The sequence below is a fragment of the Syngnathus floridae genome, chromosome 14, assembly GCF_059516105.1.
Source record: "Syngnathus floridae isolate MCC-2025c chromosome 14, RoL_Sflo_1.0, whole genome shotgun sequence".
NCBI classification, from domain to species: domain Eukaryota; kingdom Metazoa; phylum Chordata; class Actinopteri; order Syngnathiformes; family Syngnathidae; genus Syngnathus; species Syngnathus floridae.
Window position 1 is genome coordinate 11,093,847 of NC_142426.1, and position 27,770 is coordinate 11,121,616.

At 38.5% G+C, this 27,770-nt stretch overlaps 1 protein-coding gene across 4 annotated transcripts; it reads left to right on the forward strand.

The window, feature by feature from the left end:
* The first annotated feature begins 46 nt into the window (after positions 1–46).
* Positions 47–23,729, forward strand: LOC148387724 (solute carrier family 53 member 1-like). 4 transcript variants are annotated; one of them, XM_088396108.1, is made up of 27 exons: positions 47–426; positions 1,311–1,362; positions 1,500–1,601; positions 1,725–1,948; positions 2,504–2,653; positions 2,789–2,872; positions 3,016–3,097; positions 3,334–3,423; positions 3,550–3,647; positions 3,714–3,893; positions 4,049–4,214; positions 4,329–4,523; positions 4,963–5,129; positions 5,230–5,369; positions 5,513–5,734; positions 6,130–9,663; positions 9,775–9,832; positions 9,913–10,368; positions 10,661–10,772; positions 10,873–12,200; positions 12,266–13,453; positions 13,528–14,512; positions 14,765–16,652; positions 16,736–16,790; positions 16,866–16,920; positions 16,996–17,050; positions 23,342–23,729. In XM_088396108.1, exons 1-16 carry the CDS (start codon positions 358–360, stop codon positions 6,182–6,184), a joined length of 2,076 nt encoding a protein of 691 aa, XP_088252234.1. In that variant the 5' UTR covers positions 47–357; the 3' UTR covers positions 6,185–9,663; positions 9,775–9,832; positions 9,913–10,368; positions 10,661–10,772; positions 10,873–12,200; positions 12,266–13,453; positions 13,528–14,512; positions 14,765–16,652; positions 16,736–16,790; positions 16,866–16,920; positions 16,996–17,050; positions 23,342–23,729. The 4 variants fall into 4 exon arrangements, with proteins under 4 accessions (XP_088252234.1, XP_088252232.1, XP_088252235.1 ...); XM_088396106.1 differs by lacking the exon at positions 16,866–16,920; XM_088396109.1 differs by lacking the exon at positions 16,866–16,920 and having other exon boundaries at positions 9,913–9,940.
* Positions 23,730–27,770: the final 4,041 nt, after the last annotated feature.

Here is a 27,770-nt window from a genome sequence, read left to right on the forward strand (position 1 = left end):
GCTGGTAGCCAACCACCATTAGAAAAAAACTAATAAAAAAAGAAGAAGAAAACGAAGAAGCGGCTGCCACGAAAGAGGCCGTTGCGGATAATGCGACCATTAAACTCCCTGTCTCGTGCGACATTTTGGCGCTAGATTGAATATTAACATATTTTGTTAAAACTACGCACCACTGTCACTCTTTACGAACAATGGCAACATTTGGACTCGATAGCTATGCTACAATGAAATCATAATTGGGGATTAGTGTCAAGAATAGACGAGGTTCGTTAGCCATGATTCGTTTATCCTAGTGGGTTTTTATTTAGTCAGTCAGTCGATTATCTTACAGCGACCTGCCGGGGGTCAACATATAAAATGAAATTCACAGAGCATCTTTCAGCTCACATCACCCCAGAATGGAGGAAACAATACATTCAGTATGAGGTATGTCTGAAATACATGCTAACTTCAAGTTCGTGATGTACCGTATGCATTTGTGTTGTAAATACTAATGTAAATGTAATGCAAATTTTCTGTCGGTTTACTGTTGTACAGAATCAATTTGGAACGAGAAATACAGTACATCTGAATTGTTATTTTTTAATGTTTTTATTATTGTCTGTCAGCACACACCAGTGCAATTACTCTCTGTGTTGTGGATTCAGTTCGTCAAAACATGCTGACTATGCATGTTGTTGTCCATGTTATTTGGCTGTGTTGTGTGATACTAACTGCTTCAATCTACTGCAGTAACCAAACTGTTTACCTTTTCAAACGCTACACCACTGTGGGGAAGCGAAGGATTTCTGGTCGTAAAATTTTTCATCAGCCCCACTGTTTTTGAACATTCATCTGTTATTTTAATGGGTCTAACAATTTTGGACAATCATCTAAAATGTTCCCCTCAAAATTGTTATTTGTGAGTAAATATGAAATTGATCTGGTTAACCTGCTACGAGAATAATAATAATAAAAACATTTATATCCTGTAGCCAGTAGGTGGCGCTTCCATTATGATAAAAAATAAGTTTGTCAATGTCTTCAAGTCCATACAGTGATCCCTCGCCATTTCACGCTTCACGTTCGTGGGTTTATAAGTGACGGGAGAACGGCGTTTAAATACACGCTGATAGCTCGGGGCGTGCCTCTGAGTGTGTGTCAGCCGACCAACAGGGCGAGAGCAAGACAGGGTGGTTCTGGAACGCATCTCTCGTGAAAAATGAGGGATCACTGTAATCCTAAAATGTGTAAAAGAGATAGGATCATGTGAGTAATGGTATAGCGAACCGCATAATCCATACTGTAATGTTTTGTTTCTGTATCTTCAGGCTTTCAAAGAGATGTTATATGCTGCTCAGGATCAGGCCCCGTCCATTGAAGGTATTTTCTTTCTGTAATATGTCTCCCTGTGTCTGTCTCACTCCCTATTTTGGTTCTCTGTGTTGTATAATCACAATAAGTATGCAATGGCTCACCGTAAATGACCTTTGACAAATATTTAATTTCTCTTTCTGTAGTTACGGATGAGGACACCGTTAAAAGGTATTATGCCAAGTTTGAGGAGAAGTTCTTCCAGTCATGTGAAAAAGAGCTGGCCAAGATTAACACATTTTATTCAGGTAAGAAAATTAAATTTAGAGAGACTGAGAGAGAGCGCGCGTGAGAAAGAGAGAGAGAGCTGTATGTTATTGTTCATTCCATAAAATGTTATGCCTCTCTTTTATTTTCCTTTTGTCTTCTAGAAAAGCTGGCTGAGGCTCAGCGGAGATTCGCCACCCTACAAAATGAATTGCAATCATCATTGGATGCCCAGAGAGAGACTGCAACCAATGGGCGGGATCTGCGAAGGAGGAAAACCGTGTTTACCCTTTCACAGCAAGAGAGATGCAAACACAGAAATATAAAAGACCTTCAGCTGGCCTTCTCAGAGTTCTACCTCAGTTTGATCCTGTTGCAGAACTACCAGGTGTAGAACCACAAATGGCTCACTAAAATATTTGGTTAATTTTATATTCTAATTTTCAATGGTTTGTTGGAAAACTATTGCAGGAAGACAAGCATGCCTCGTACCAATTACCTATGTCCAACTTGAAATCAAACACTATTCAAATCAAAACTTAATTATAGGTGAAGTTACATGTAAACATAGGACCCCTTGTTCCATTGAATTGGTCAGTTTTTGAACGGTATCTCTTTCAATTGGGTTGCATGAGGACAGAATAGCCTCCAAGAACTATTGCTTGGATGTGAGCTCCCTCCCGTCATCATAGACATTTCCTATGATGATACTCCAAAGGTTCTCAATAGCGTTGAGGTCAGGGGAAGATGAATGGATGGATAAATAGGAACATAAAAAAGTCAGCTGATTTCATAATTGTATAGGCAGGCATTGTGGAGTTTTTTTTAATTTGTTTTCAAACAACACTGTTATTTTTCCCCATGGCCTATTTAAATGTTTCTGTGATGACACGACCTAAAAGTCCATTAACCATGAGTTCTCTCACTCTATACCTGTCTGCAGAACCTGAATTTCACAGGCTTCAGAAAGATCCTGAAGAAGCATGATAAGATTTTGGATACATCTCGGGGGGCTAATTGGAGAGTGTCCCACGTTGAGGTGGCTCCATTCTACACTTGCAAGAAAATCACACAGCTCATATCTGAGACTGAGGTAAACACATTTCATATAATCACAAGGAATTTGAAAGAAAAAAAAAAAGAATGATTGTGAGGATATTCCAGCGGACTCGTGACAATTGTCACCAGACCACGTGTCCGTTTGTGATACATTGTTGCTGTCTTTCAGGCATTGGTCACAATAGAGTTGGAAGGTGGTGACAGGCAGAGGGCCATGAAGAGATTGAGGGTACCTCCCTTAGGAGCTGCGCAGGTGAGACACACACACACACACTCACACACACACAAAGCTTTAATAAAAAAGCTCAGACATACATGAAGACTAATGTCGATAATTCATTATTTTTGTTTTTATCAGTTTTGTGTGTTCTTCATGTTCTTTCTGTCTTCTTACAGCCAGCTCCCGCTTGGACCACATTTAGAGTTGGACTATATTGTGGAGTTTTCCTCGTCTTAATGGTTACTGTCATTATTACAGGTATTCCACACCCAATTTGAAACTAATGCATATTTGTTGTAGTGTAATGTCTAAAGAAGATACTAGGGGCTCTCCCAAAGCAATCTTTTTAGAATCAATGATCCTATCGATTTATAACACGGCCAGCATTTTAACATTCATTTTTTGGGAAAATCTTGACACATTGCATGTTCAATTAAGCTGCAGAAATTGGTTTGACTTTTCGTTTTTGTCTATAACTTTAAATCTGTTTTCAGGAGCTGTCATGTTTCCCATCGCTGACGTTTGGCCAATGATTAGAATCTACAGAGGAGGCTTCCTTTTAATAGAATTCCTCTTCCTCTTAGGTAAATACACAAATGTGACAAATGTGGCACAATCACATCAGCATCTGTTACTCAGGCGACAGCCATCAATGAATATACCCTTGAGTCTTCTCACAGGTATTTTCTTTTTTCTTAATTATGTTCTAGGTATTAACACCTATGGATGGAGGCAAGCAGGAGTAAACCATGTGCTTATATTTGAACTCAATCCCAGAAATAACCTATCGCATCAACATCTGTTTGAGGTTTGAACAAGCACACACGTATGACCAATTCCCCAATAACATTGGCTGACTTGGTCTTGTCTTCAGATTGCAGGTTTTTTGGGGGTGTTGTGGTGCGTCAGCCTGCTGTCATGTCTATTTAGTGACAGCATTCCATTGCCAATGCAGGCCCATCCTTTGGCTCTTTATGGCTTTTTTATTGTCTTCCTTATCAACCCAATCAAGACCTGCTACTACAAGTCACGCTTCTGGCTTCTCAAACTTCTGGTAAACATCACTTACTGCACATAATTTGAATGTAAAGGAACACGCACATATCCAGGTTGAACTCAAATGTGATTGAGTCATTTGTTTGAAATGATTAACTATCACAAGGATAGAAAGTGTCACTTGGAACGAAACATCCATATTTTCTTCCACAGTTTCGAGTAATGACCGCACCATTCCATCGTGTTGGCTTTGCTGACTTCTGGTTGGCTGACCAGTTGAACTCTTTGGGAGTTGTTTTGTTAGACATGGAGTACATGGTCTGTTTTTACAGTTTTGAACTTGACTGGAAAAAACACGACGGACTCATCAGCAGTGAAGGTGAGACCGCTCTCTCAATTGCAATGAAATAATGAACATTTACATGAATCAAATCATGTTGTTTGTAAGCAATCAAATGTTATTGTAACAGGATTCAAATGTCGTCATGTTCAGGTAACGATGTGTGTAATACCTACTCCTATGGCGTCCGTGCAGTGGTTCACTGTCTTCCTGCTTGGTTCAGATTCATCCAGTGTCTTCGTCGTTACCGGGACACGAAAAGGGCCTTCCCTCACCTGGTTAATGCTGGGAAATACTCCACTTCCTTCTTTGTTGTAACTTTTGCTGCTCTCTACAGCACACATAAAGGTACACTTAAGAAACACTTTCACACAGATTTATGCGGACAGTCAACAGTAGGACGTTCTTTTTTCTCGATTCTATTATGGTAAGGTAAATTACATTCAAGCAAAAAAATAATGTATCACTTGTCTTTTCACCTTTTTCAATGAGATACTTTTTCCCATAACAAACAAAAGGCTCATGTTAAGTGATGTGTATTTGTGTAATGAGGGATGGTGGGCCCACAGCATATCAATTCCCTATATCACAGTGTGCATAATTATTAGAAATCTTATTTTCCTCAGGCAAAATGGGGCAAAACATTTTTAGCTGACTGTGAAAAGTCTTTCAGTGGAATGCAGCACTCTTTAAATTCCTAAGATATCGGGGCGAGGTTCTATGCATTTAACAAAAACATGCATGTGTGCTTTTTGCCACTCTGACTATTTTTGTTATGTTTCCTCAGCTCAATCATATGACGATGCCAAGATTTTCTTCTACTTATATGTAACGTGTTTGGTGGTCAGCTCATGTTACACACTCATTTGGGATCTGAAGATGGACTGGGGCCTGTTTGACCGCAATGCTGGAGAAAATACCTTTCTGAGGGAGGAGATCGTCTACCCACATAAGGTACGTATATTCTTCCTTCTCTCTTTGGACATTGAGACATTAACTGCAGTTTGTTGATGCATTTTGCTCATGTATTTTTGGTCTGTGTGTCTTTCTGTAGGCCTATTACTACAGTGCCATAGTCGAGGATGTACTGTTGAGATTTTCGTGGATTTTAACCATCTCCCTCAGCACAATCGCCAGTGTTCATGGCATCTCTGATATAGTAGCAACTGTACTGGCCCCGATGGAGGTCTTTAGGTATGTAGCAAGCATCCATGTTGTGGTATGTTTCTGAAACCATTTTTAGCGTGCCTTCATACCTGTAGTTGTATTTATTTTTTTGCGTTTAGCAATTGGCCAGGATCACCACATTGAATTAATACTGGATTTCTCTCTTCCAGACGTTTTGTGTGGAATTTCTTCAGACTGGAGAATGAACATCTGAATAACTGTGGCGAGTTCAGAGCTGTCAGAGACATTAGCGTGGCTCCACTCAATGCTGATGACCAGACCCTGCTGGAGCAGATGATGGATCAGGAGGATGGAGTCAGGAACCGACAAGGCAAAAAGAGTTGGAAACGGAGCTATAGTATGAGTCTACGTAGACCAAGACTTTCTTCACAGTAGGTGTTCCGACACCCACACGACAGCAGAATACATGATCAACTTGCAAAGTTCTCTTGAGGCATATTTACTCAGTGTGTCGTTTTGTCCCAAACAGTGACGCAGACAGGGTTGCCTGGTTGGCATGAATGGGAAAAAAAAAGAAGCCCTTCTCTTTTTTCTTGCTTGCTTGCTTGCTTTTCATCCTAAATAGGCAAATTGTGTTAACGTGCAGATTTCAAACTATAAACTTGATGACTTGTAATGTCATGTCGTTCCAAGTCTAAGTGAAGTGCATCCTAAATTTGTAATTTGTTAATTATATGCAAATATATTTACTCAGAGGTCTGTAGCTTAACTGTACAATTTATAGCCTACCAATTTCTGTTTTTTTTTTTTTTTCCTCCCCCTCCAGATCCAAGACCCGTGATACCAAGGTTTTGATAGAAGATACAGATGATGACTCCTGACATCAGGCCACGCCCCTTGCCTGGGTCCAGAATTTATTCAAAGGAGGAAATACATCCTCCTAACCAAGGAATTACCCGGCAAGTTGGGCGTTGAACTCACTTGAGTTCAAGACTCTCATGCTTGTAAAAATCTCTCATTGTATGAGCATTGTACAGGTTCGGCACTATTTCAAAACAGAGTCAACAGAACTGAGAGTGCAAGAAAAACTGTCACTGAATACTTTAATGTGTAATTTACCTTCACTTATAACCTTCAAGATTCTTACCTCACCTTACTAGTATGTGGAACCCTACTATCCATGTCATGGACAAACCCCCAGATGTCTTAAACTCCTGAACATTCCTCTCCTCGAATCCTCTAGCTTGGCATGAACAATCCTGGTTTTTGGAACCTAAGAAGACTATACTATCATGAGGTGTCTGTTCTCCACTTAAATGCTCCGCCACCATTTAGCTTGAGACTGACTCCTCCTAAGACACCCGAAAAGCACCTTGTAGAGTTATCATCTTTCTTTGGTTCAACCTGGTTTTTAGACGCACCACATTTGAGGATGATTTTATTCATTTTTTGTTCACTGTTACACATTTATTATGGATGAACTTAAATGGAATATTATATAAACACACGTAACAAATAATATGTACTGTATTTTTTGGAACGTAAGGTGCACTGGATTATAAGATGAGGTTTCTATGAACAGGTCTATTTTGGAAAATGTCCATACATAGGGCACACTGGTTTGTTTATAAGTCCCACTACTGCACATTATGGGAAACAAACCTGTATAAAAAATAAGTCAAACTTTGTTCAACTTCAATTCAACATCCATTCATGTGATTAAAAGGCATACTGGTGATTTTTAGAGAATATTAAAGCATTTTAAGTGTGCCTTGTAGTCAGAAAAATACAGTACCTGTGGTTATGTGTAGAAAATGGACAAATTAAATTAAGGTGTATAGAAATTTTGGGGAGAAATGTTATGAATATTGTTCCAGGACTGTGAGCTTCTTAGTTTTCTAAACATCCAGTGACATGAAATATATAGATAAGCTTAGTGCAATATGTGTATTAGTTGAATGTATGTTACATGCTTATTCTGTCACAAGGGCAAATGTATTTAGAAATATGTGCTCTGAATTCAAAATTTGGTTGAATTACATCACAGCTATTGCAAATATTGTTGGGGGCCTCCCCAGAAAATAGTTTCTTTTGGTGGGTATGGGGTTGTGTAAGACGTTTTAGCTACCACTTACATTCCAAACCATGAAAGAGGTCAAATTTTGAGCAGGAAAGTGCTCCATCGCATACATCCATCTCAAAGTTTCTTAAGGCCAAGATGATCAATATGCTCTGTGACTGGCCAGTTCAGTCACCGGACATTAATATCATTGAGTATGTCTGCAATACAATGAAAGAGGAAGCATGGAAGACAACAAAACATTTTTGATGAACACTGGGAGGCATGTAAGACTGTTTTCTTTGCTATTCGTGATTGCGTCATCAATACATTCTATGGATCATTGCCAAACCAAAAGTTATGGAAGTCATACAAGATATTAAATTTCATAGCATCACACCTTTAGTTGGTGACAAAACTTGTGTCTTGACAAAACATGACCTCTCCGTGTTCATTAAAAAAATAAAATGTGTCTTGACAAAACATGACCTCTCTGTGTTCATTAAAAAAAAAATAAAAGCGTTTGTCTTGACAAAACATGACCTCTGTGTGTCACTGGTGTCAAGCTCTAGTCCACGGGGCCACGTTCCAACATGTTTTCCAAGTGACCCTCGTTAAGTGCAGGTGCGTGAAAAGTTTTAGCCACTTTCACGTTCCGCAGGCGCTAAAAGTTTTCCCGCAGGTGCACTTAACGAGGGAATCACACGGACACTCCATTAGGTACACCGCCCTTTTCAAGTGTACCTAATAACAGGCCACTTTATGAGGGAAATATCATGGTCAAAGGTCACAGGTGTCAAGCTCTAGTCCTCGGGGCCGCGTTGCAACATGTTTCCCAAGATTCCCTCGTTAAGTGCAGGTGCGTGAAAAGTCGTGTCATCGTGTTTGTCGTATCATTGTGTGTGTGTGTGTGTGTGTGTGTGTGTGTGTATCACTCCTGCAGTGTAGTGTTGGCTCGTGAGTGAACGATGGGTTCAAAAGAACAAATGTTTTCAGTGAACGAGAGTGAACGAAAAGATCTAAAGATCTTTGTAGCCATGAGGGAAAAACTTGTGGTGGACCCGTTTGAAAATCATTGATTTGATATGACTCAAGAATTGTCTCTGTGCAACGGTGTGGTGTTTCTTAGCAACTGACTTGAAAATGAGTTCACGGGAGCACTGCAACGGCGGCAGGCAGAATTTTTGCAAGAACAATTCATTTTAGGATGAACTCTCGATACAAATATTTTCATTTGATTGAAGGCAATGGCGTTAACCACTCGACCAGAGCTCTTGCTGTGCTTAGGGTTTGGGTTTGTGTTAGGCTTGCTCTCGCTTTTGCTGTGCTTAGGGTTAGGCTTGCTTATGCAACCAAATCACCACAGTTGTTTATCACTTCCTCTGATATTTTTGAACTTACCGTAGTTTTTGGACTGTAAGTATAAGTGAGCAGCAGGGGGGGGCCCCATTTCAACCCCTTCCACTGAGTGCCAAGCAAGGAAGAAATGGGTACCATTGTTATAGTCACTGGTATGACTCGGCAGGGGTTTGAACCCACCACCTCCCAGTTTCAGGGCGGACACTCTCCTCTTAGGCCACTGAGCTGGTAAACACTTGTGTCGTAGTATAACCCTTATAGTCGTTTTTAAATAACGTGTATACCTATATACGCCTAAATATTGTTATCCAATATATCTACTGCAATTTCACATTAGATTGCTGGTTTGAAATTTGCTTTTGATATTATTATTTTTAATAAACATTTATGTTAAAACGTGTCTGGCGTCTTATTCCTTGTTTTTATATTCGCCAATTAAAACATAAAAATCAGACATTTTATATGACAATATGTGTAGGTACACTACACGAGGTTAAAAAAAAAGAGAGAATAAATAAAGGGTTAATTGCACAACAAAAGCACGTTTACAAATATACAATACAAATATACTCGATACAAATATTTTCATTTGATTGAAGGCAATGGCGTTAACCACTCGACCAGAGCCTGCTCGGAAACCAAAGGAGATTTGGTCATATTGATAGGGTATCCTCCATCCAAACATGTTCGGTGTTGAAAGTTTCAACGGATAGTCCGAAGCAAGCCTTTCCACAGTAGTCACCATGACAGGCGACCACCTGGTGGCGTCAGTGTGCCGAGCGCCGTTGGACGATCAGGAGAAGAAGATTTGAATCGACGGATGTGACGTCAGGGCTTTAGGTCAATTGAAGACAGCTGTGCTCGCTCAAGGGGAGTTATCATATGCAGGTGCCACCGAGCGCGGGCCGGCGGCGGCGGCGGCGGCGGCGGACGGTTTCTCAGGTAAGCGAGCATGCTAGCAAATGTTTGTCGTCTCCTGCCGTTTCTCACGACGGCACGCTTTGTTGCTTTTTCTCACAAGCCTTTTTTTTCAATTTATTTTGTTTGTCGCAGGATTGTCGTACTCTCGTGACTCGGCAACGTCACGTCCACCGCGACGGTGGGCCTGGAGGTAAATTGTAGACCGCAGGCCATTTAGCCCGTGAGCAAATGTTTGCAGTTTCTTACGATGCCATTTATTATTTCTTGCAGGATTTTCGCTGTCTAGGGAGTGCTTGAGGTTTCGACACGGCACGACACGGCACGCCACAATCCACTTTGCGTCGCGTCGCGTCGTTGCGCGTTTTGGTGGTATTTTAAATGTCTTTCGCGGTTGTTTTCTTTCATGCTGGCCAGCATTTTTTTTCATTCGTCTGTCTGTAGACGGTTCGTAAATGACGCCGCCGATAAGCGCGTGTTTGTCTGACAATAGGAAATGTTAGTTTGACTCTAGTCAACTTAACCATTTTTTAAATTATTTTATATGATGCGTGTGCCATTTCCATGTCATGCAAACTGGTGAATGCAAACTGGTGAATGCAACGTATATGTTACGTCATGTCCAAATCGGACCAAATCCATTCAAAGATGGCGCCCGCCCGCAACAAACATTTGCCCGGGTTATTTTCTCCCGTCTTGGACGCCGCCAACCTGGATCATCTGTCCAATGTGAGGGGAGTTGATGAATGATGAAATTAAAATATGAATTATAATCCTGAATAATTATCATAATTTACTACAATGTGATGATTATATATTTTTTCAAATGTAAAACTCTACTTAGAATGTATCAAATTCAAATATGAACTATAATTTTTATCAATTATCATAACTTACTACAATATAATATTTTTTTTCAAATGTAAAACTCCTAGTATGTATAATTGTTGGTAAAAAATCATGCCATTGGTACTCGACTCAATGTCTATTTTTGTTGCAATCATTTGCTTGTCTTTTGTAGCACTAAAAACTGCCGCCCAGCCAGCATCCTTCTATACAAAGCAAGCAGGAGGCTCTTGAAGGAGCCCTTTCACTGATGTTGAGGACACTGAGGAAGAGTAGTCCTAAATCAGGTGAAAACCTGTTTTTGTCAAGTTTCAACTTCCCAACACACAATGGTTGTCGAGTTTTAGCTTCCCAGCACACAATTAATGGCGGTCTGTGTTTTTGTAGGCTGCAAGAGGAGCCGAATGGGACAATTCTATATGAAAATGCACAATGGCCTATCCAAAGGAGCGATGGCCTATCCAAAGGAGCGATGGCCTATCCAAAGGAGCCATGGCCTATCCAAAGGAGCCATGGCCTATCCAAAGGAGCCATGGCCTATCCAAAGGAGCCATGGCCTATCCAAAGGAGCCATGGCCTATCCAAAGGAGCCATGGCCTATCCAAAGGAGCCATGGCCTATCCAAAGGAGCCATGGCCTATCCAAAGGAGCAATGGCCATATGCAAAGGAGCAATGGCCATATGCAAAGGAGCAAAGGAGCAATGGCCATATGCAAAGGAGCAAAGGAGCAATGGCCATATGCAAAGGAGCAAAGGAGCAATGGCCATATGCAAAGGAGCAAAGGAGCAATGGCCATATGCAAAGGAGCAAAGGAGCAATGGCCATATGCAAAGGAGCAAAGGAGCAATGGCCATATGCAAAGGAGCAATGGCCATATGCAAAGGAGCAAAGGAGCAATGGCCATATGCAAAGGAGCAATAGCCATATCAAGTCAAGAATCAAGCATCGCGCTGCAAAAGTCGACGTGTGCGGATCATGTGCCCAGGAGGGGGCAGTGTGGTTGCCTTTGGTTATGGGTGCACGACGGAAAGGTTGCAGGTGTGGACAGTGTTTAGGGCTCTGATGGTTGGTCTTGCTTTCGAGGTGCGCTGTGGTTGTGGCTGGTCTGGATCCAGCGTTGTCTTGTGCTTGGTTGCCATTGACGGCCCACTTGGGGGAGGACGTGGTTCCGTGGATGGACACAAAACTGAACTTTGACGTGGAGCTGAATGTCCAATTTTGCCATACGACTTGTACCTTTGTGTATCTTTTTCTAACCTGCCACTGTCGTAGTTGCTGCCTTTTTTGTTCTTTCCCCTCGGTGTAGGGTGGCGTCGGAGCGAGCCGATCCCGAATGTCCAATTTTGCAATTTGACTTGTGACATTTTCCTTTTCTAACCTACCACTGTTGCACTTCCTCTAACCCTAACCTACCACTGTGGTACTTGTGTTCTTTGTTCTCCCCTAGGTGTTGGAGCGAGACAGTCACATTGTGTCTTTTTCTAACCTAGCACTGTCGTGCTTGATCGAAGCCTAACGTACCACTGTGCGTCCTTTGTTCTCTAGGTGTAGGGGGCGGTGTTGGGGCGAGCCGGTCCACGGTGAAGACTTAATGATGTGAGCAGCGCCCAACTCATTGCATGTTCTACCTTTTGCAGGCCGGACGCAAAAGGGGGGTGCATGGCCCGATTCGACCCGGTGACCGTCACCAAGAGTACCTAACCGCTGTGATCAAGTAAGCAAGTGACCTACAACTTGGGGTGCTCTTTGAGTTTCTAACATTTGTTTCTGTTTGTGCAGATGGCGACCGGGACGCGACACGATCTGCTCAGAGGTGGACGGACCGCTGTGGCATCGCTCTGAAGTAGCAGAGTTCTGAGGGAGACCCGCTTCCCTGGAGGCGTCGACCTGCGCAGCTTCAGCATGTGAAAAGGATTTTTTTCTTTTCTTTTTAGTTCACACCGGCGGTGTCCAAATGTCTGTTTGAGGGCTGCATACTGAATCAAATTGAGAATTCTTTGACACAAATTCATGAAATCAATCACAAAATGTTGCCATTCATATTTTGTGTTTGCTACAGTGTTGCGTTCATTCGTGTGGTGTGTTGATCAAGTTGGCCCGAGGCTACCATTTGGACACCAATGGTGACGTGTGTAGGGCTGCACCTGGATTGGAAAACCGTCATATGGTGGTATAGGTCGTTGACATGCACTTTAGGAAAACAAAGATTTTTTTCTGTTCATGTGGCAAATGAAACATGTTTTCTGGCCTCCTAACTATTTGTAATGAGTTTAGAAGATAACAAGTCATTGATGCAAGTTAAAGTTAACTGGTCTAAGTGATGTCATTGCGATCAAATAGTTCCTCTCCATCCCAGAATTTTGCACAACTTTGCTCAATGCTGTGGTCTGGCCCAATACTGCCATATCGTTGGTATTCCAAAATGTTGTGCAGCCCTCATTGAGTGCCAAACGCGCAGCGACGGCAAGCGACTGCAAGCGCAAGCGACCGCGCAGCGACGGCAAGCGCAAGCGACCGCGCAAGCGACGGCAAGCGCAAGCGACCGCGCAAGCGACGGCAAGCGCAAGCGACCGCGCAAGCGACCGCGCAAGCGACGGCAAGCGCAAGCGACCGCGCAAGCGACGGCAAGCGCAAGCGACCGCGCAAGCGACGGCAAGCGCAAGCGACCGCGCAAGCGACGGCAAGCGCAAGCGACCGCGCAAGCGACGGCAAGCGCAAGCGACCGCGCAAGCGACGGCAAGCGCAAGCGACCGCGCAAGCGACGGCAAGCGCAAGCGACCGCGCAGCGAGACTTTTGTGCTTGTCTTGCAAGGTGGAAGAGACGATGTATGAAACAAAGAGCCGGTGGACGGAGGCCACCAGACCCGCGATTGGTGAGCGGGGTGCAAAGGAAGGAATCACCCAAAGAAAGCAGTCGCCAAGTGTTGACGAGGAGCCTGATGCATGACTGGCCAAGGCTGGCCAGAGGTGGTGACATGGCAATCCAATATGCAACGCACTTGTTAGTTTTAATTTGATTTCCTTATTTGTCTGCCGTTCAGGGTTGCCAGGGCGGCGGATGGGACGAGCGCCAGCCTGCACCCGGAGGGACTGGGCTGCACCCACAAGACCAGGGAGAGGGCAGGTCATGAGTACGTTGACAGATGTGAGCCGCATGCAACTGAGAGCCGTTTGTCTTTTTGCACTTGTGCGAGGCGGAAGACGAGTCCAACACCGGCCGGAGTAGACCCGGACCTTGGCCCGTGACGAGCGTCCCACACGAGACTGATGGGTGCAGATGCAGCCAGCGTTTCGGGGGGAGTCTGACTTTGTTTTTTCTTTTGTGCTTTCCCTACCCCTGTCGGTTTGAATAGGGTAACTAGTAGCACGCACGGGCATTTGGGTTGCTGTGACCCTCTAGATACCAATCGGCAAAGTAGACACCCCCTGCCCCCCTCCCTCCCCCTCTTCCTCCCTCTCTCGCTCTCTTTCTCCAACGCGCCCGGCAGTACCTGCATGGCCTGGTGCACTCAGGGTGGAACGTGGCTATACCTTGCCCTTTGTGGAATACCAGGGTATAATGTCTGCCAGACTGGGTCCCAGTGTCGTCGACGGTGTCGAGGACAAGGAGATTCTCCGTGACGCTCTCCGTGACGTCACGTTTTCCTCTTTTTTTTTTTCCACTCGGGGCCAAGCCAGCTCTACTCAGGGGGAACTGGCCGGTTGCGCTTAAGTGCGCACCAAAGCCTCTTCTCATCTCCTCTCGCTCTCTCCCTCCCTCCCTCCCTCCCTTTTTGTAAGGGGTTAAACATTTCATAACCCGGATCGCTCCAATGCGGGAGGGCTGTATGACACATGCGCCAGCCCGTGCGTGCCGCTAGTTACCTGATTCAAACTTACCTTAGTTAAGGTTGGGGGGGGGGGGTGTTAGTGAAATTTTTCCCCTTGCAAAAACCACCACAATGTCTGCCTTTCAGGATTGCTGGGACACTGGATCTGATGGGTGCCTGCACAGAGAGGGACTGGACAGGACCGCGAGACCAGAGGGTAATAATAAAAAACTTTATTTGTAGAGCACCTTTCATACAAGAAATGCAGCTCAAAGCACTTTACAACAAAGAAATTATAAGCATTGAATTCTTCATATAGGAACAGACATAAAAAGAAAACAAAAACATTCATGTGTATATACGCTATTAATAAAGGAGCTTAAAATAGGAGCACGCTTTAATAGACAGGTAATGAGTACGTCCACAGAAGTGAACCGCGTGCAACAGAGTGCCGTTTTTCTTTTTGCAGTGGCACGAGGCGGAGGATGAGTCCAAACGTCGAATACCGGCCGGGGGGGGGGAGCCAACATTCGCCCGTGATGAGCGGCCGACACGAGACGGAAGGGTGCGGATGCGGCGAGGGCAAAACGCCCAGCCATTATTTAAGGAGAGTATGACTTTGTTTTTTTCTTTTGTCCTTTCTTTCCTAAATCCCTCCCTCCACTTTTTCACTGGGTGTGCACACTGGCTATCTGCATGATGCCTCTTTCTTTCTCTCTCAGCGCCGCGTCATTTTGCAATATTGTTGTTTTACTGTTGTTTTTTTTAATCATGAAATGAACTGTTTGTACTGTAATTGTGTGTGTGTACCACTGAACTGCAATTAAACTGTGAACTGAATTCAAGTGGTCCATTTTAAACATTGGCATTGGCAGTCTATCGTGCATACAAACTGGAATCATTTGAGACATTCTCAATGACAAGACAATTGTAAAGTTAGGCTGAAACAAAATTGACTTGTTAAATATGCAGTGTCAGGCTTTTTATTTATTTTTTTAACTACACAAAGAAAAGCTGGATGCATTCTAAATTGTTGACAAAAGCCAAGTAGCCAGACACCCATAGATGCAAACGACAAGTGTACAAACGGTCTCTGTTGCGATCAGTAAGTCACTTGGGGGAGGACTTTTCAAACTGAACTTTGACGTGGAGCTGAATGTCCAATTTTGCCATATGGTGATGTCTAAAATCAGTCCATCCCTTCACTTTGCTATTGTCTTCTTTCCCCTCTGAAGGTTTGTATAGATACTGATGATGGTGTTACAAATACTTTCATGTACAGTGTAAATCCCCTTCAAGGAAATTTAATTTATATACATGTGTATATATATATATGATAAATCTGAATCTAATGGTGACCTCAAGTGTTTTTAAATATTTCCATCTGTCAATTTCCTTTGGGCCGAGCCCCCTCCGGCCTGCACCTGTAAACTCCATCATAATACATTTCCAAGCTATGTAAAAATGAAAAAATATTGCCATTTAAAAAAAAAATCCTCTTTTAATATTCATGATTTCCTTATGTCTTAAAACTGACCAAATTTAAACGGATGTCTTCCTTTAGTCCAGCTCGTTCCAGCGGCATTGGTCTTGTGTATGTATGATTTTGTGTGTGTTTTTAAATAACGTTTTCATACTTTATTTTATTGTATGTAAATAGCTGTTAGTCACGTGACCCAATGTGGAGGTACTTGTGGGCGGGGCCTGCTAAAAGACCAACGACGGAAGCTCCCCAAGTACTGATGTGCATTCCAGTTCTTTTAGGTGAACTGAATCTTAAGAATCTCTTTGAACGAATCGTTCACTCACGAGCCAACGCTATTTGGGTTTTCAGTCTTGAGGTGAGCGTTGGTTGCCCTTCTGTCACTGTCATGGACACGAGTCTTTGGTCAAGTGGTAAACGTCATTGCCTCTAACACGATGGAACCATGGTTCGGGACCCGACCTTACCCACGAGCTGTACTTTGTCGATTTTCACTCACTTCTGCATAAAGTTTGTGACTTTTTTTTTTTTTTTTTTTTTTTTGAAGGCAGGTTTCAATCTTGCCTGTCGGAGAGGTGGGCGTGGTCAAGCCAATTTCAGTTGCGCTGTGATTGGTCAGACTGAATTTGGGCAGAGGTAGGAGGCGGGCAAAGTGGCACTTAGGTTTTTGAAGGCAGTTTTCAGTCTTGAGGTGAGCGACAGGTGCAACCGCCCGCGTGTGAAGTGGCCTGTCACATGGTACGCTAGTGTGCAAAGCACCATTGGACGAGCAGGCGAGGAAGATTTGAATTGACGGATGTGACGTCATCTTCGGGTGAATTGGGGAAGTTGTCAAATACGGGTGCAATCACCCGCGCAGCGGGCGGTTTCTCAGGTAAGCTAACATGCTAGGAAATGTTTGTCGTTCATTGGCGTTTCTCACGACGGACGCCCTGTTTGTTTGTTTGTTTGTTGCAGGATTCAAGGCGAGTTATCAAATGCAGGCGCCATCGACCGTGTGGCGGTTTCTCGGGTAAGCTATCAAATGTTTGTCGTTCATTGCCGTTTCTCACGACGGACGCCTTGTTTGTTTGTTTGTTTGTTGCAGGATTCAAGGCGAATTATCAAATGCAGGCGCCATCGACCGTGTGGCGGTTTCTCGGGTAAGCTATCAAATGTTTGTCGTTCATTGCCGTTTCTCACGACGGACGCCTTGTTTGTTTGTTTGTTTGTTGCAGGATTCAAGGCGAATTATCAAATGCAGGCGCCATCGACCGTGTGGCGGTTTCTCGGGTAAGCTATCAAATGTTTGTCGTTCATTGCCGTTTCTCACGACGGACGCCTTGTTTGTTTGATGCGAACAAATATCTTGAAAATCTTTTCACACTCGTCCCGGCCACCGCGACTGTCGTTTTGCCGCTACAGTATTTCAAATCTCTTTGGCGTTGTGTTTCGTCAAATTAACAATGTTGCATTACATATAGTGTGCTATTTCCGTGTTATGCAAACTGATGAATGTGACAAATTTGTTACGTCATGTTCAAATCTATTCCAAGATGGCGCCCGCCCGCCTTCCAAACATTTGCGAGCGTGATTTTCTCCCGTTTAGTCGACTGCTCGATTCATGCCGACATTTTTGAGTGAGTGGATGGATGATAAAATTAAATTATTATAATTCGGATACTTTTGTAATTAGTATAACTCATTACAATATACTGATAATTGTATACATATTTTAAATATAAAACTGGAGTTGGTATGTGTAATTGTTGCAAAAATATCATGCCATTGCCACTCTACTCAATGTCTATAATTGTAACTCCCAGATGCAGAGCATATAGTATGGTATGATATTATATGGTATTGTATTGTATGCATTGTGTGTATGGTAGCGTATGGCAGGGTATTGTATGTGTTCTATGTCAATCCATCCATCCACCCGTCCGTCCGCCCGTCCGTCCATCCACCCACCCATCCACCCAACCCATCCAGCAACCCATCCACCCATCCATCCACCCGTCCATCCGTCCCATCCAACCCACCCAGCCCACCCAATCACCCATCCATCCACCCAGCCACCCATCCATCCAGCCACCCATCCATCCACCCATCCATCCAGCCACCCAGCCATCCACCGCTTATCCGGACGTCGGATTGCGGCGGCAGCAGCTTTAGGAGGGACTCCCAGACTTTCCTCTCTCCAGCCACTTCATCCAGCTCAACCCAGGAAATCCCAAGATCTGTATGTATTGTTTGTTTTGTTGTGTTTTTTTTTTGTTTTTTGTTTTTTTTTGTTTTGTTTTTTGTTTTGTATGTATTGTATTGTATGTATGGTATTGTATGTATTGTATTGTATGTATTGTATTGTATGTATTGTTTTTTTTTTTTTGTTTTTTGTTTTTTTTGTTTTGTATGTATTGTATTGTATGTATTGTATTGTATGTATTTTTTTTTGGTTTTTGTTTTGTTTTTTGTTTTTTATTGTATGTATTGTATGTATGTATGTATTGTTTTGTATGGTTTGTTTTGTTTTGTTTGTTGTTTTTTGTTTTGTTTTTTGGTTTTTGTATTGTATGTATCGTATTGTATGTATTGTATTGTATTGTATGTATTGTATTGTATTGTATTGTATGTATTGTATTGTATGTATTGTATTGTATGTATTATATATATATATATTTTTTTTTGTTTTTTTTGTTTTGTATGTACTGTATGTATTGTATTGTGTGTATTGTATCGTATTGTATGTATTGTTTTTTTTTTGTTGTCTTTTTTTGTTTGTTTTGTTGTTTTTTGTTTTGTTTTTTGTTTTTTTTGTTTTGTATGTATTGTATTGTATGTATTGTATTATGTATTGTATGTATTGTTTTTTTTGTTTTTTGTTTTTTTTGTTTTGTATGTATTGTATTGTATGTATTGTATTGTATGTATTTTTTTTTTTTTTTATTTTGTTTTTTGTTTTTTTGTATTGTATGTATGTATTGTTTGTTTTGTTTGTTGTTTTTTGTTTTGTTTTTTGTTTTGTATGTATTGTATGTATTGTATTGTATATATTGTATTGTATGTATCGTATTGTATGTATTGTATTGTATGTATTGTATGTATTGTATTGTATGTATTGTATTGTATGTAGTGTATTGTATGTAGTGTATTGTTTGTATTGTATTGTATTGTATTGTATGTATTGTTTTTTTTTTTTTTTTTTTTTGGTTTTGTTTTTTGTTTTGTATGTATTGTGTGTATTGTATTGTATGTATTGTTTTTGTTTTGTTTTTTTTGTTTTTTCTTTTTTGTTTTGTTTTTTGTTTTTTTGTATTGTATGTATTGTATTGTATTGTATTATATGTATGTATTGTATTGTTTGTATTGTATTTGTATTGTATTGTTTGTATGTATTGTTTGTATGTATTGTATGTATGTATTGTTTTGTATTTTGTTTTGTTTTGTTTGTTGTTTTTTGTTTTGTTTTTTGTTTTTTGTTTTGTATGTATTGTATGTATTGTATTGTATGTATTGTATGTATTGTATGTATTGTATGTATCGTATTGTATGTATTGTATTGTATGTATTGTATGTATTGTATTGTATGTATTTTTTTATAATTTTTTTTTTTTTGGTTTTTTTGTTTTTTGTTTTGTATGCATTGTATTGTGTGTATTGTATGTATTGTTTTGTTTTTTGTTTTCTTTTTTTTGTTGGTTTTTGTATTGTATGTATTGTATGTATTGTATTGTATTGTATGTATTGTATGTATTGTATTGTATGTATTGTATTGTATTGTATGTATGTATTGTATGTATTGTATTGTATGTATTGTATTGTATGTATTGTATTGTATGTATTGTATTGTATGTATTGTATGTATTGTATTGTATGTATTATATGTATTGTATGTATTATATGTATTGTATGTATTGTTTTTTGTTGTTTTTTTTGGTTGTGTTTTTGTTTTTTTTGTTTTGTATGTATTGTATGTATTGTATTGTATGTATTTTTTTGTTTTGTATGTATTGTATTGTATGTATTGTTTTTTTTTGTTTTTGTTTTTGTTTTGTATGTATTGTATGTATTGTATTGTTTGCATTGTATGTATTGTATTGTATGTATGTATTGTATTGTATTGTATTGTATGTATTGTATTGTATGTATTGTTTTTTTGTTTGTTTTTTTTTGTTTTGTTTTTTGTTTTGTATGTATTGTGTGTATTGTATTGTATGTATTGTTTTTTTTTTGTTTTTTTTTTGTTGTTTTCTTTTTTTTGTTTTTTGTTTTTTTGTATTGTATGTATTGTATGTATTGTATGTATTTATTGTTTGTATTGTATTGTATTGTTTGTATTGTATTGTTTGTATTGTATTGTATTGTATGTATTGTATTGTATGTATTGTTTGTATGTATAGTATTGTATGTATTGTTTCTATGTATTGTATTGTATTGTATGTATTGTTTGTATGTATTGTTTGTATTGTATGTATTGTATTGTTTGTTTTTTGTGTTTTGTATTGTTTTTTGTTCACCCATCCACCCATCCATCCACCCACCCATCCACCCACCCACCCATCCATCCAGCCATCCAGCCATCCACCGCTTATCCGGACGTCGGATTGCGGCGGCAGCAGCTTTAGGAAGGACTCCCAGACTTTCCTCTCTCCAGCCACTTCATCCAGCACAACCCAGGAAATCTCAAGATTTGTATGTATTGTTTGTTTTGTTGTGTTTTTTGTTTTGTTGTTTTTTTTTTTTTGTTTTTTGTTTTTTTTGTTTTGTATGTATTGTATTGTATGTATTGTATTGTATGTATTGTATGTATTTTTTTTGTTTGTTTTTTGTTTTTTTTTTGTTTTTTTTGTATTGTATGTATTGTATGTATGTATTGTTTTGTATTGTTTGTTTTGTTTGTTGTTTTGTTTTGTATGTATTGTATGTATGTATTGTATCGTATTGTATGTATTGTATGTATTGTATTGTATGTATTGTATTGTATGTATTGTATTGTATTGTATGCATTGTATTGTATTGTATATATAATTTTTTTGTTTTGTTTTTTTTTGTTTTTTGTTTTGTTTTTTGTTTTGTATGTACTGTATGTATTGTATTGTGTGTATTGTATTGTATGTATTGTTGTGTTTTTGTTTTGTTTTTTTTGTTTTGTTTTCTTTTTTTTTGTTTTTTGTATTGTATGTATTGTATTGTATTGTATTGTATTGTATTGTATGTATTGTATGTATTGTATTGTATTGTATAGTATTGTATTGTATGTATTGTATTGTATGTATTTTTTTGTTTGTTTTGTATGTATTGTGTTTATTGTATTGTATGTATTGTTTTGTTTTTTGTTTTGTTTCCTTTTTTGTTTTTTTGTATTGTATGTATTGTATGTATTGTATTGTATGTATTGTATTGTATGTATTGTATTGTTTGTATTGTAATGTATTGTATGTATTGTTTGTATGTATTGTTTGTATGTATTGTTTGTATTGTATTGTATGTATTGTATTGTATGTATTGTATTGTATGTATTGTTTTTTGTTGTTTTTTTTGGTTGTGTTTTTGTTTTTTTTGTTTTGTATGTATTGTATTGTATGTATTGTATGTATTTTTTTTTTTGTATTGTATGTATTGTATTGTATGTATTGTTTTTTTTGGTTTTTGTTTTGTATGTATTGTATTGTATGTATTGTATTGTATGTATTGTATTGTTTGTATTGTATTGTTTGTATTGTATTGTTTGTATTGTATTGTATGTATTGTATGTATTGTATTGTATGTATTGTATTGTATGTATTGTATTGTATGTATTGTTTTTTGTTGTTTTTTTTGGTTGTGTTTTTGTTTTTTTTTGTTTTGTATGTATTGTATTGTATGTATTGTATGTATTTTTTTTTTTTTTTTTTGTATTGTATGTATTGTATTGTATGTATTGTTTTTTTGGGTTTTTGTTTTGTATGTATTGTATTGTATGTATTGTATTGTATGTATTGTATGTATTGTATGTATTGTATGTATTGTATGGTATGTATTGTATGTATTGTATTGTATGGGATGTATGGGATGTATTGTATGTATTGTTTTTTTTTGTTTGTTTTTTGTATTGTATGTAATGTATGTATTGTGTGTATTGTATTGTATGTATTGTTTTGTTTTGTGTTTTGTTTTTTTGTTTTGTTTTCTTTTTTGTTTTTTTGTATTGTATGTATTGTATGTATTGTATGTATTGTATGTATGTATTGTATTGTATGTATTGTATGTATTGTATTGTTTGTATTGTATTGTATGTATTGTATGTATTGTTTGTATGTATTGTATGTATTGTATGTATTGTATTGTATGTATTTTATTGTATGTATTGTATGTATTGTATTGTATGGTATTGTATTGTATGTATTGTATGTATTGTATTGTTTGTATTGTATTGTTTGTATTGTTTGTATTGTATTGTTTGTATTGTTTGTATTGTATGTATTGTTTGTATGTATTGTTTGTATTGTATTGTATGTATTGTTTGTATTGTATTGTATTGTATGTATTGTATTGTATGTATTGTTTGTATTGTATGTATTGTATTGTTTTGTTTTTGGTTTTTTGTTTTGTATGTATTGTATGTATTGTATTGTATGTATTGTATTGTATGTATTGTATTATGTATTGTATGTATTGTATTGTTTGTTTTGTTTTTTGTTTTGTATGTATTGTATGTATTGTTTGTATTGTTTGTTTTTTGTTTTGTTTTTTTTGTTTTTTGTTTTGTTTTTCTTTTGTTTTTTCTTTTTTTTGTTTTGTATGTATTGTATGTATTGTATTGTATTGTATGTATTGTATGTATTGTATTGTATGTGTTGTATGTATTGTATTGTTTGTTTTGTATTGTTTGTTTTGTATTGTTTGTTTTTCTTTTTTTTTTTATGTTTTGTTTTGCGTCATTTTGCAATATTGTTGTTTTACTGTTGTTTTTTTAATCATGAAATGAACTGTTTGTACTGTAATTGTGTGTGTGTACCACTGAACTGCAATTAAACTGTGAACTGAATTCAAGTGGTCCATTTTAAACATTGGCATTGGCAGTCTATCGCGCATACAAACTGGAATCATTTGAGACATTCTCAATGACAAGACAATTGTAAAGTTAGGCTGAAACAAAATTGACTTGTTAAATATGCAGTGTCAGGCTTTTTACTTTATTTTTTTAACTACACAAAGAAAAGCTGGATGCATTCTAAATTGTTGACAAAAGCCAAGTAGCCAGACACCCATAGATGCAAACGACAAGTGTACAAACTGTTGCGATCAGTAAGTCATCTTTGGCAACCCTGCTTTAAAATGGCCACCGAACTCAGAATCTTGCAGAATGTTGGTACATTTTTCTGTACGAGTAAAAGCTGTTCTAATGTGGTCAGAGCCATTTTTTGGTTTGTTTTGAATAGTCATGCATCATGTGGGCATTCTTGTGAATAAAATAAACAGTGGCGTGTTTGCTTCCTGTTGGTGGTCTTGTAAATAAAGTCAACTTTGGTGTCATCATTCGCGATGTGCCTCAATCGATGGTCCATCTCTTGAATGTGAAACTTCTTGCATGTTTTGTTGCAGGGCTTGGCGTCCCCATTGGCTGTCTGACTACAAAGAAGGCTGCTGCTGTCCAGTCCAGGTTGCTGCTATAGTCAATTGAATGTATAAACATAGCGTGTAACTTCCAGGACCTTAGCTTTCAATTCAAAGCAGTTGCGTAACAACACGGCCAGCCTCGGTACATGTACTGGGTGGTACTACCCAGTTCAGAGTGAAATAAAGGCCAGAGTGTTCTTATTCATACCAGCATCCTTATGAAATTGACCATATCAGAAAGGCTAGATGAATTCCAAGTGCTGCCACCGAGTAGCAGCGTATTTGCCTCAACCTGTCTGATGCTGGGTCAATGCGATGCACATTTTGTTGTTTTGCCCAAAACAACCTAAGAAATAAAGAAGTACTGCCGTTATCTCGCCAGTGTGCATGTGTGTTAAAAGTACAAAACAAACTCATTTGCATGATAGACGTCTATACCACATGCTAGATATTTGCCTCAACCTGTCTGATGCTCTATTTAACTGTATGTGACAATTTTTAACAATTTTAATCATTTAAATTTTTAAGTACATTACAAATGATAGTACAATTAGACAGCTGGGTCAATGTGACCCGTCTTTTGCGGTTTGTTCTGCCCAAAGCAACCTAACAAATACACATAAGTACTGCCGCTATCTCGTCAATGTGTGTGTCTCTAAAATGTACAAAGCAACTTCATTTGCATAATAAACTTGCAAACCACATGCCCAAAAAATATTAATAGTAAATTACAAAAGGTAAAAAAAACTTTAAAAAACTTGTAAAGTCTTAAAAAGTTGTTAATTTACTTACTAGTACAGGTAAAGGCCTGTCTATTTATAGACATCGCTATGTAGCGAATGTCGCAGCGCAGCGTATGCAGGCGGCAGGGACCGCGGGCGGCATGGGCGGCGCAGGCGGCGCAGGCAGCGCAGGCGGCGCAGGCAGTATTTGGCGCAAGCAGCAGCAAGGGTGGGGAATCGAACCCTGGGTCTCAGGTGTTCAAGCGCAGCGACGGAGCCACTCGCCAAGCGTGGCGAGCTCGGCAGTGACCCCGCTTTCACTTCGAGTCATTCTTAGACGTTCAGTATTGCGCTCCGCGCGTGCTGGGTAAGTACAAAAGAGAGCTGGCGGCCGCCAGCTGTCACGTCACACTGGCCGAGCGGTTCGTGACACGGCCTCATGCCCCGTACATCCCTGGTTCGATCCCAGTGGTGGGAACTTTCTCCGGCCCACTTTTGTGTCTGAATACATGCATATAGGTTGCATGTCGACGCATTTATTTATGTATAAACGCCCAGTGTGGCCCCGCCCGCAAGTGGGCGGGGCGATGCAGCTGGCCCCGCCCCCATCGAAATGGCCCGGGCCCCGCCCGCAAGTGGGCGGGGCGATGCAGCTGGCCCCGCCCCCATCGAGATGGCCCCGCCCCCTGGCTCCGCCCCTTGCCCTACAAAAAGACAGCAGGGCAGGGGGCGGGGCCTGCCCTACAAAAAGACAGTAGGGTAGGGGGCGGGGCGAAGCCCCGCCCCCTACCCTACTGTCTTTATATACTGTATATATACTATATACATACAGTATATATGCTGTATATATACTATATATATATACAGTATATATATATACTGTATATATATATATATATATACAGTATATATATATACTGTATATATATACTATATATATATACAGTATATATACTGTATATATATATATATATATATATATATATATATATATATACAGTATATATATATACTATATATATACTATATATATAGTATATATATATACAGTATATATGCTGTATATATATATACAGTATATATATATATACTGTATATATACTATATATATACAGTATATATACTGTATATATATATACTGTATATATATATATATACTGTATATATATACAGTATATATATATATGTATATATATACAGTATATATATATATATACTGTATATATATATACTATATATACAGTATATATATATTATATATATATACTGTATATATATACAGTATATATATATATACTGTATATATATATATACTGTATATATATACTGTATATATATATATACAGTATATATATACAGTATATATATACAGTATATATATATATATATACAGTATATATATATATATATATATACTGTATATATATATACTATATATATAGTATATATATATAGTATATATATATATATACTGTATATATATACTATATATATACTATATATATACTGTATATATATACTGTATATATATACAGTATATATATATATACAGTATATATATATATACAGTATATATATATATATACAGTATATATATACAGTATATATATATATACTGTATATATATACTGTATATATATACTGTATATATATACAGTATATATATATACTGTATGTATATATATAGTATATATACAGTATATATATAGTATATATACAGTATATATATAGTATATACACAGTATATATATATACTGTATATATATATACAGTATATATATACAGTATATATATATATACTGTATATATATACTGTATATATATACTGTATATATATACAGTATATATATATACTGTATGTATATATATAGTATATATACAGTATATATATAGTATATATACAGTATATATATAGTATATACACAGTATATATATATACTGTATATATATATACAGTATATATATATATACAGTATATATATATATACACAGTATATATATATACTGTATATATATACTGTATATATATACTGTATATATATACTGTATATATATACTGTATATATATATATACTGTATATATATATATACTGTATATATATATATATATACAGTATATATATATATACAGTATATATATACTGTATATATATACTGTATATATATAGTATATATATACAGTATATATATACTGTATATATATATATAGTATATATACAGTATATATACTGTATATATATAGTATATATACAGTATATATATATATACTGTATATATATATAGTATATATACAGCATATATACTGTATATATATATACTATATATATAGTATATATATAGTATATATATATACTGTATATATATATATATATAGTATATATACAGTATATATATATACTGTATATATATATAGTATATATATACAGTATATATATATACTGTATATATATATATATATATACAGTATATATATATACTGTATATATATATAGTATATATACAGCATATATACTGTATGTATATAGTATATATACAGTATATAAAGACAGTAGGGTAGGGGGCGGGGCTTCGCCCCGCCCCCTACCCTACTGTCTTTTTGTAGGGCAGGCCCCGCCCCCTGCCCTGCTGTCTTTTTGTAGGGCAAGGGGCGGAGCCAGGGGGCGGGGCCATCTCGATGGGGGCGGGGCCAGCTGCATCGCCCCGCCCACTTGCGGGCGGGGCCCGGGCCATTTCGATGGGGGCGGGGCCAGCTGCATCGCCCCGCCCACTTGCGGGCGGGGCCACACTGGGCGTTTATACATAAATAAATGCGTCGACATGCAACCTATATGCATGTATTCAGACACAAAAGTGGGCCGGAGAAAGTTCCCACCACTGGGATCGAACCAGGGATGTACGGGGCATGAGGCCGTGTCACGAACCGCTCGGCCAGTGTGACGTGACAGCTGGCGGCCGCCAGCTCTCTTTTGTACTTACCCAGCACGCGCGGAGCGCAATACTGAACGTCTAAGAATGACTCGAAGTGAAAGCGGGGTCACTGCCGAGCTCGCCACGCTTGGCGAGTGGCTCCGTCGCTGCGCTTGAACACCTGAGACCCAGGGTTCGATTCCCCACCCTTGCTGCTGCTTGCGCCAAATACTGCCTGCGCCGCCTGCGCTGCCTGCGCCGCCTGCGCCGCCCATGCCGCCCGCGGTCCCTGCCGCCTGCATACGCTGCGCTGCGACATTCGCTACATAGCGATGTCTATAAATAGACAGGCCTTTACCTGTACTAGTAAGTAAATTAACAACTTTTTAAGACTTTACAAGTTTTTTAAAGTTTTTTTTACCTTTTGTAATTTACTATTAATATTTTTTGGGCATGTGGTTTGCAAGTTTATTATGCAAATGAAGTTGCTTTGTACATTTTAGAGACACACACATTGACGAGATAGCGGCAGTACTTATGTGTATTTGTTAGGTTGCTTTGGGCAGAACAAACCGCAAAAGACGGGTCACATTGACCCAGCTGTCTAATTGTACTATCATTTGTAATGTACTTAAAAATTTAAATGATTAAAATTGTTAAAAATTGTCACATACAGTTAAATAGAGCATCAGACAGGTTGAGGCAAATATCTAGCATGTGGTATAGACGTCTATCATGCAAATGAGTTTGTTTTGTACTTTTAACACACATGCACACTGGCGAGA

Bases quoted from the DNA above. Each gene is read 5' to 3' on its own strand.
- LOC148387724 (XM_088396108.1), top strand. From the start codon at position 358: ATGAAATTCACAGAGCATCTTTCAGCTCACATCACCCCAGAATGGAGG. The intron at 2,654-2,788 runs GTAAACACATTT...GCTGTCTTTCAG, and splicing joins AGCTCATATCTGAGACTGAG to GCATTGGTCACAATAGAGTT. The intron at 3,648-3,713 runs GTTTGAACAAGC...TCTTGTCTTCAG, and splicing joins CGCATCAACATCTGTTTGAG to ATTGCAGGTTTTTTGGGGGT.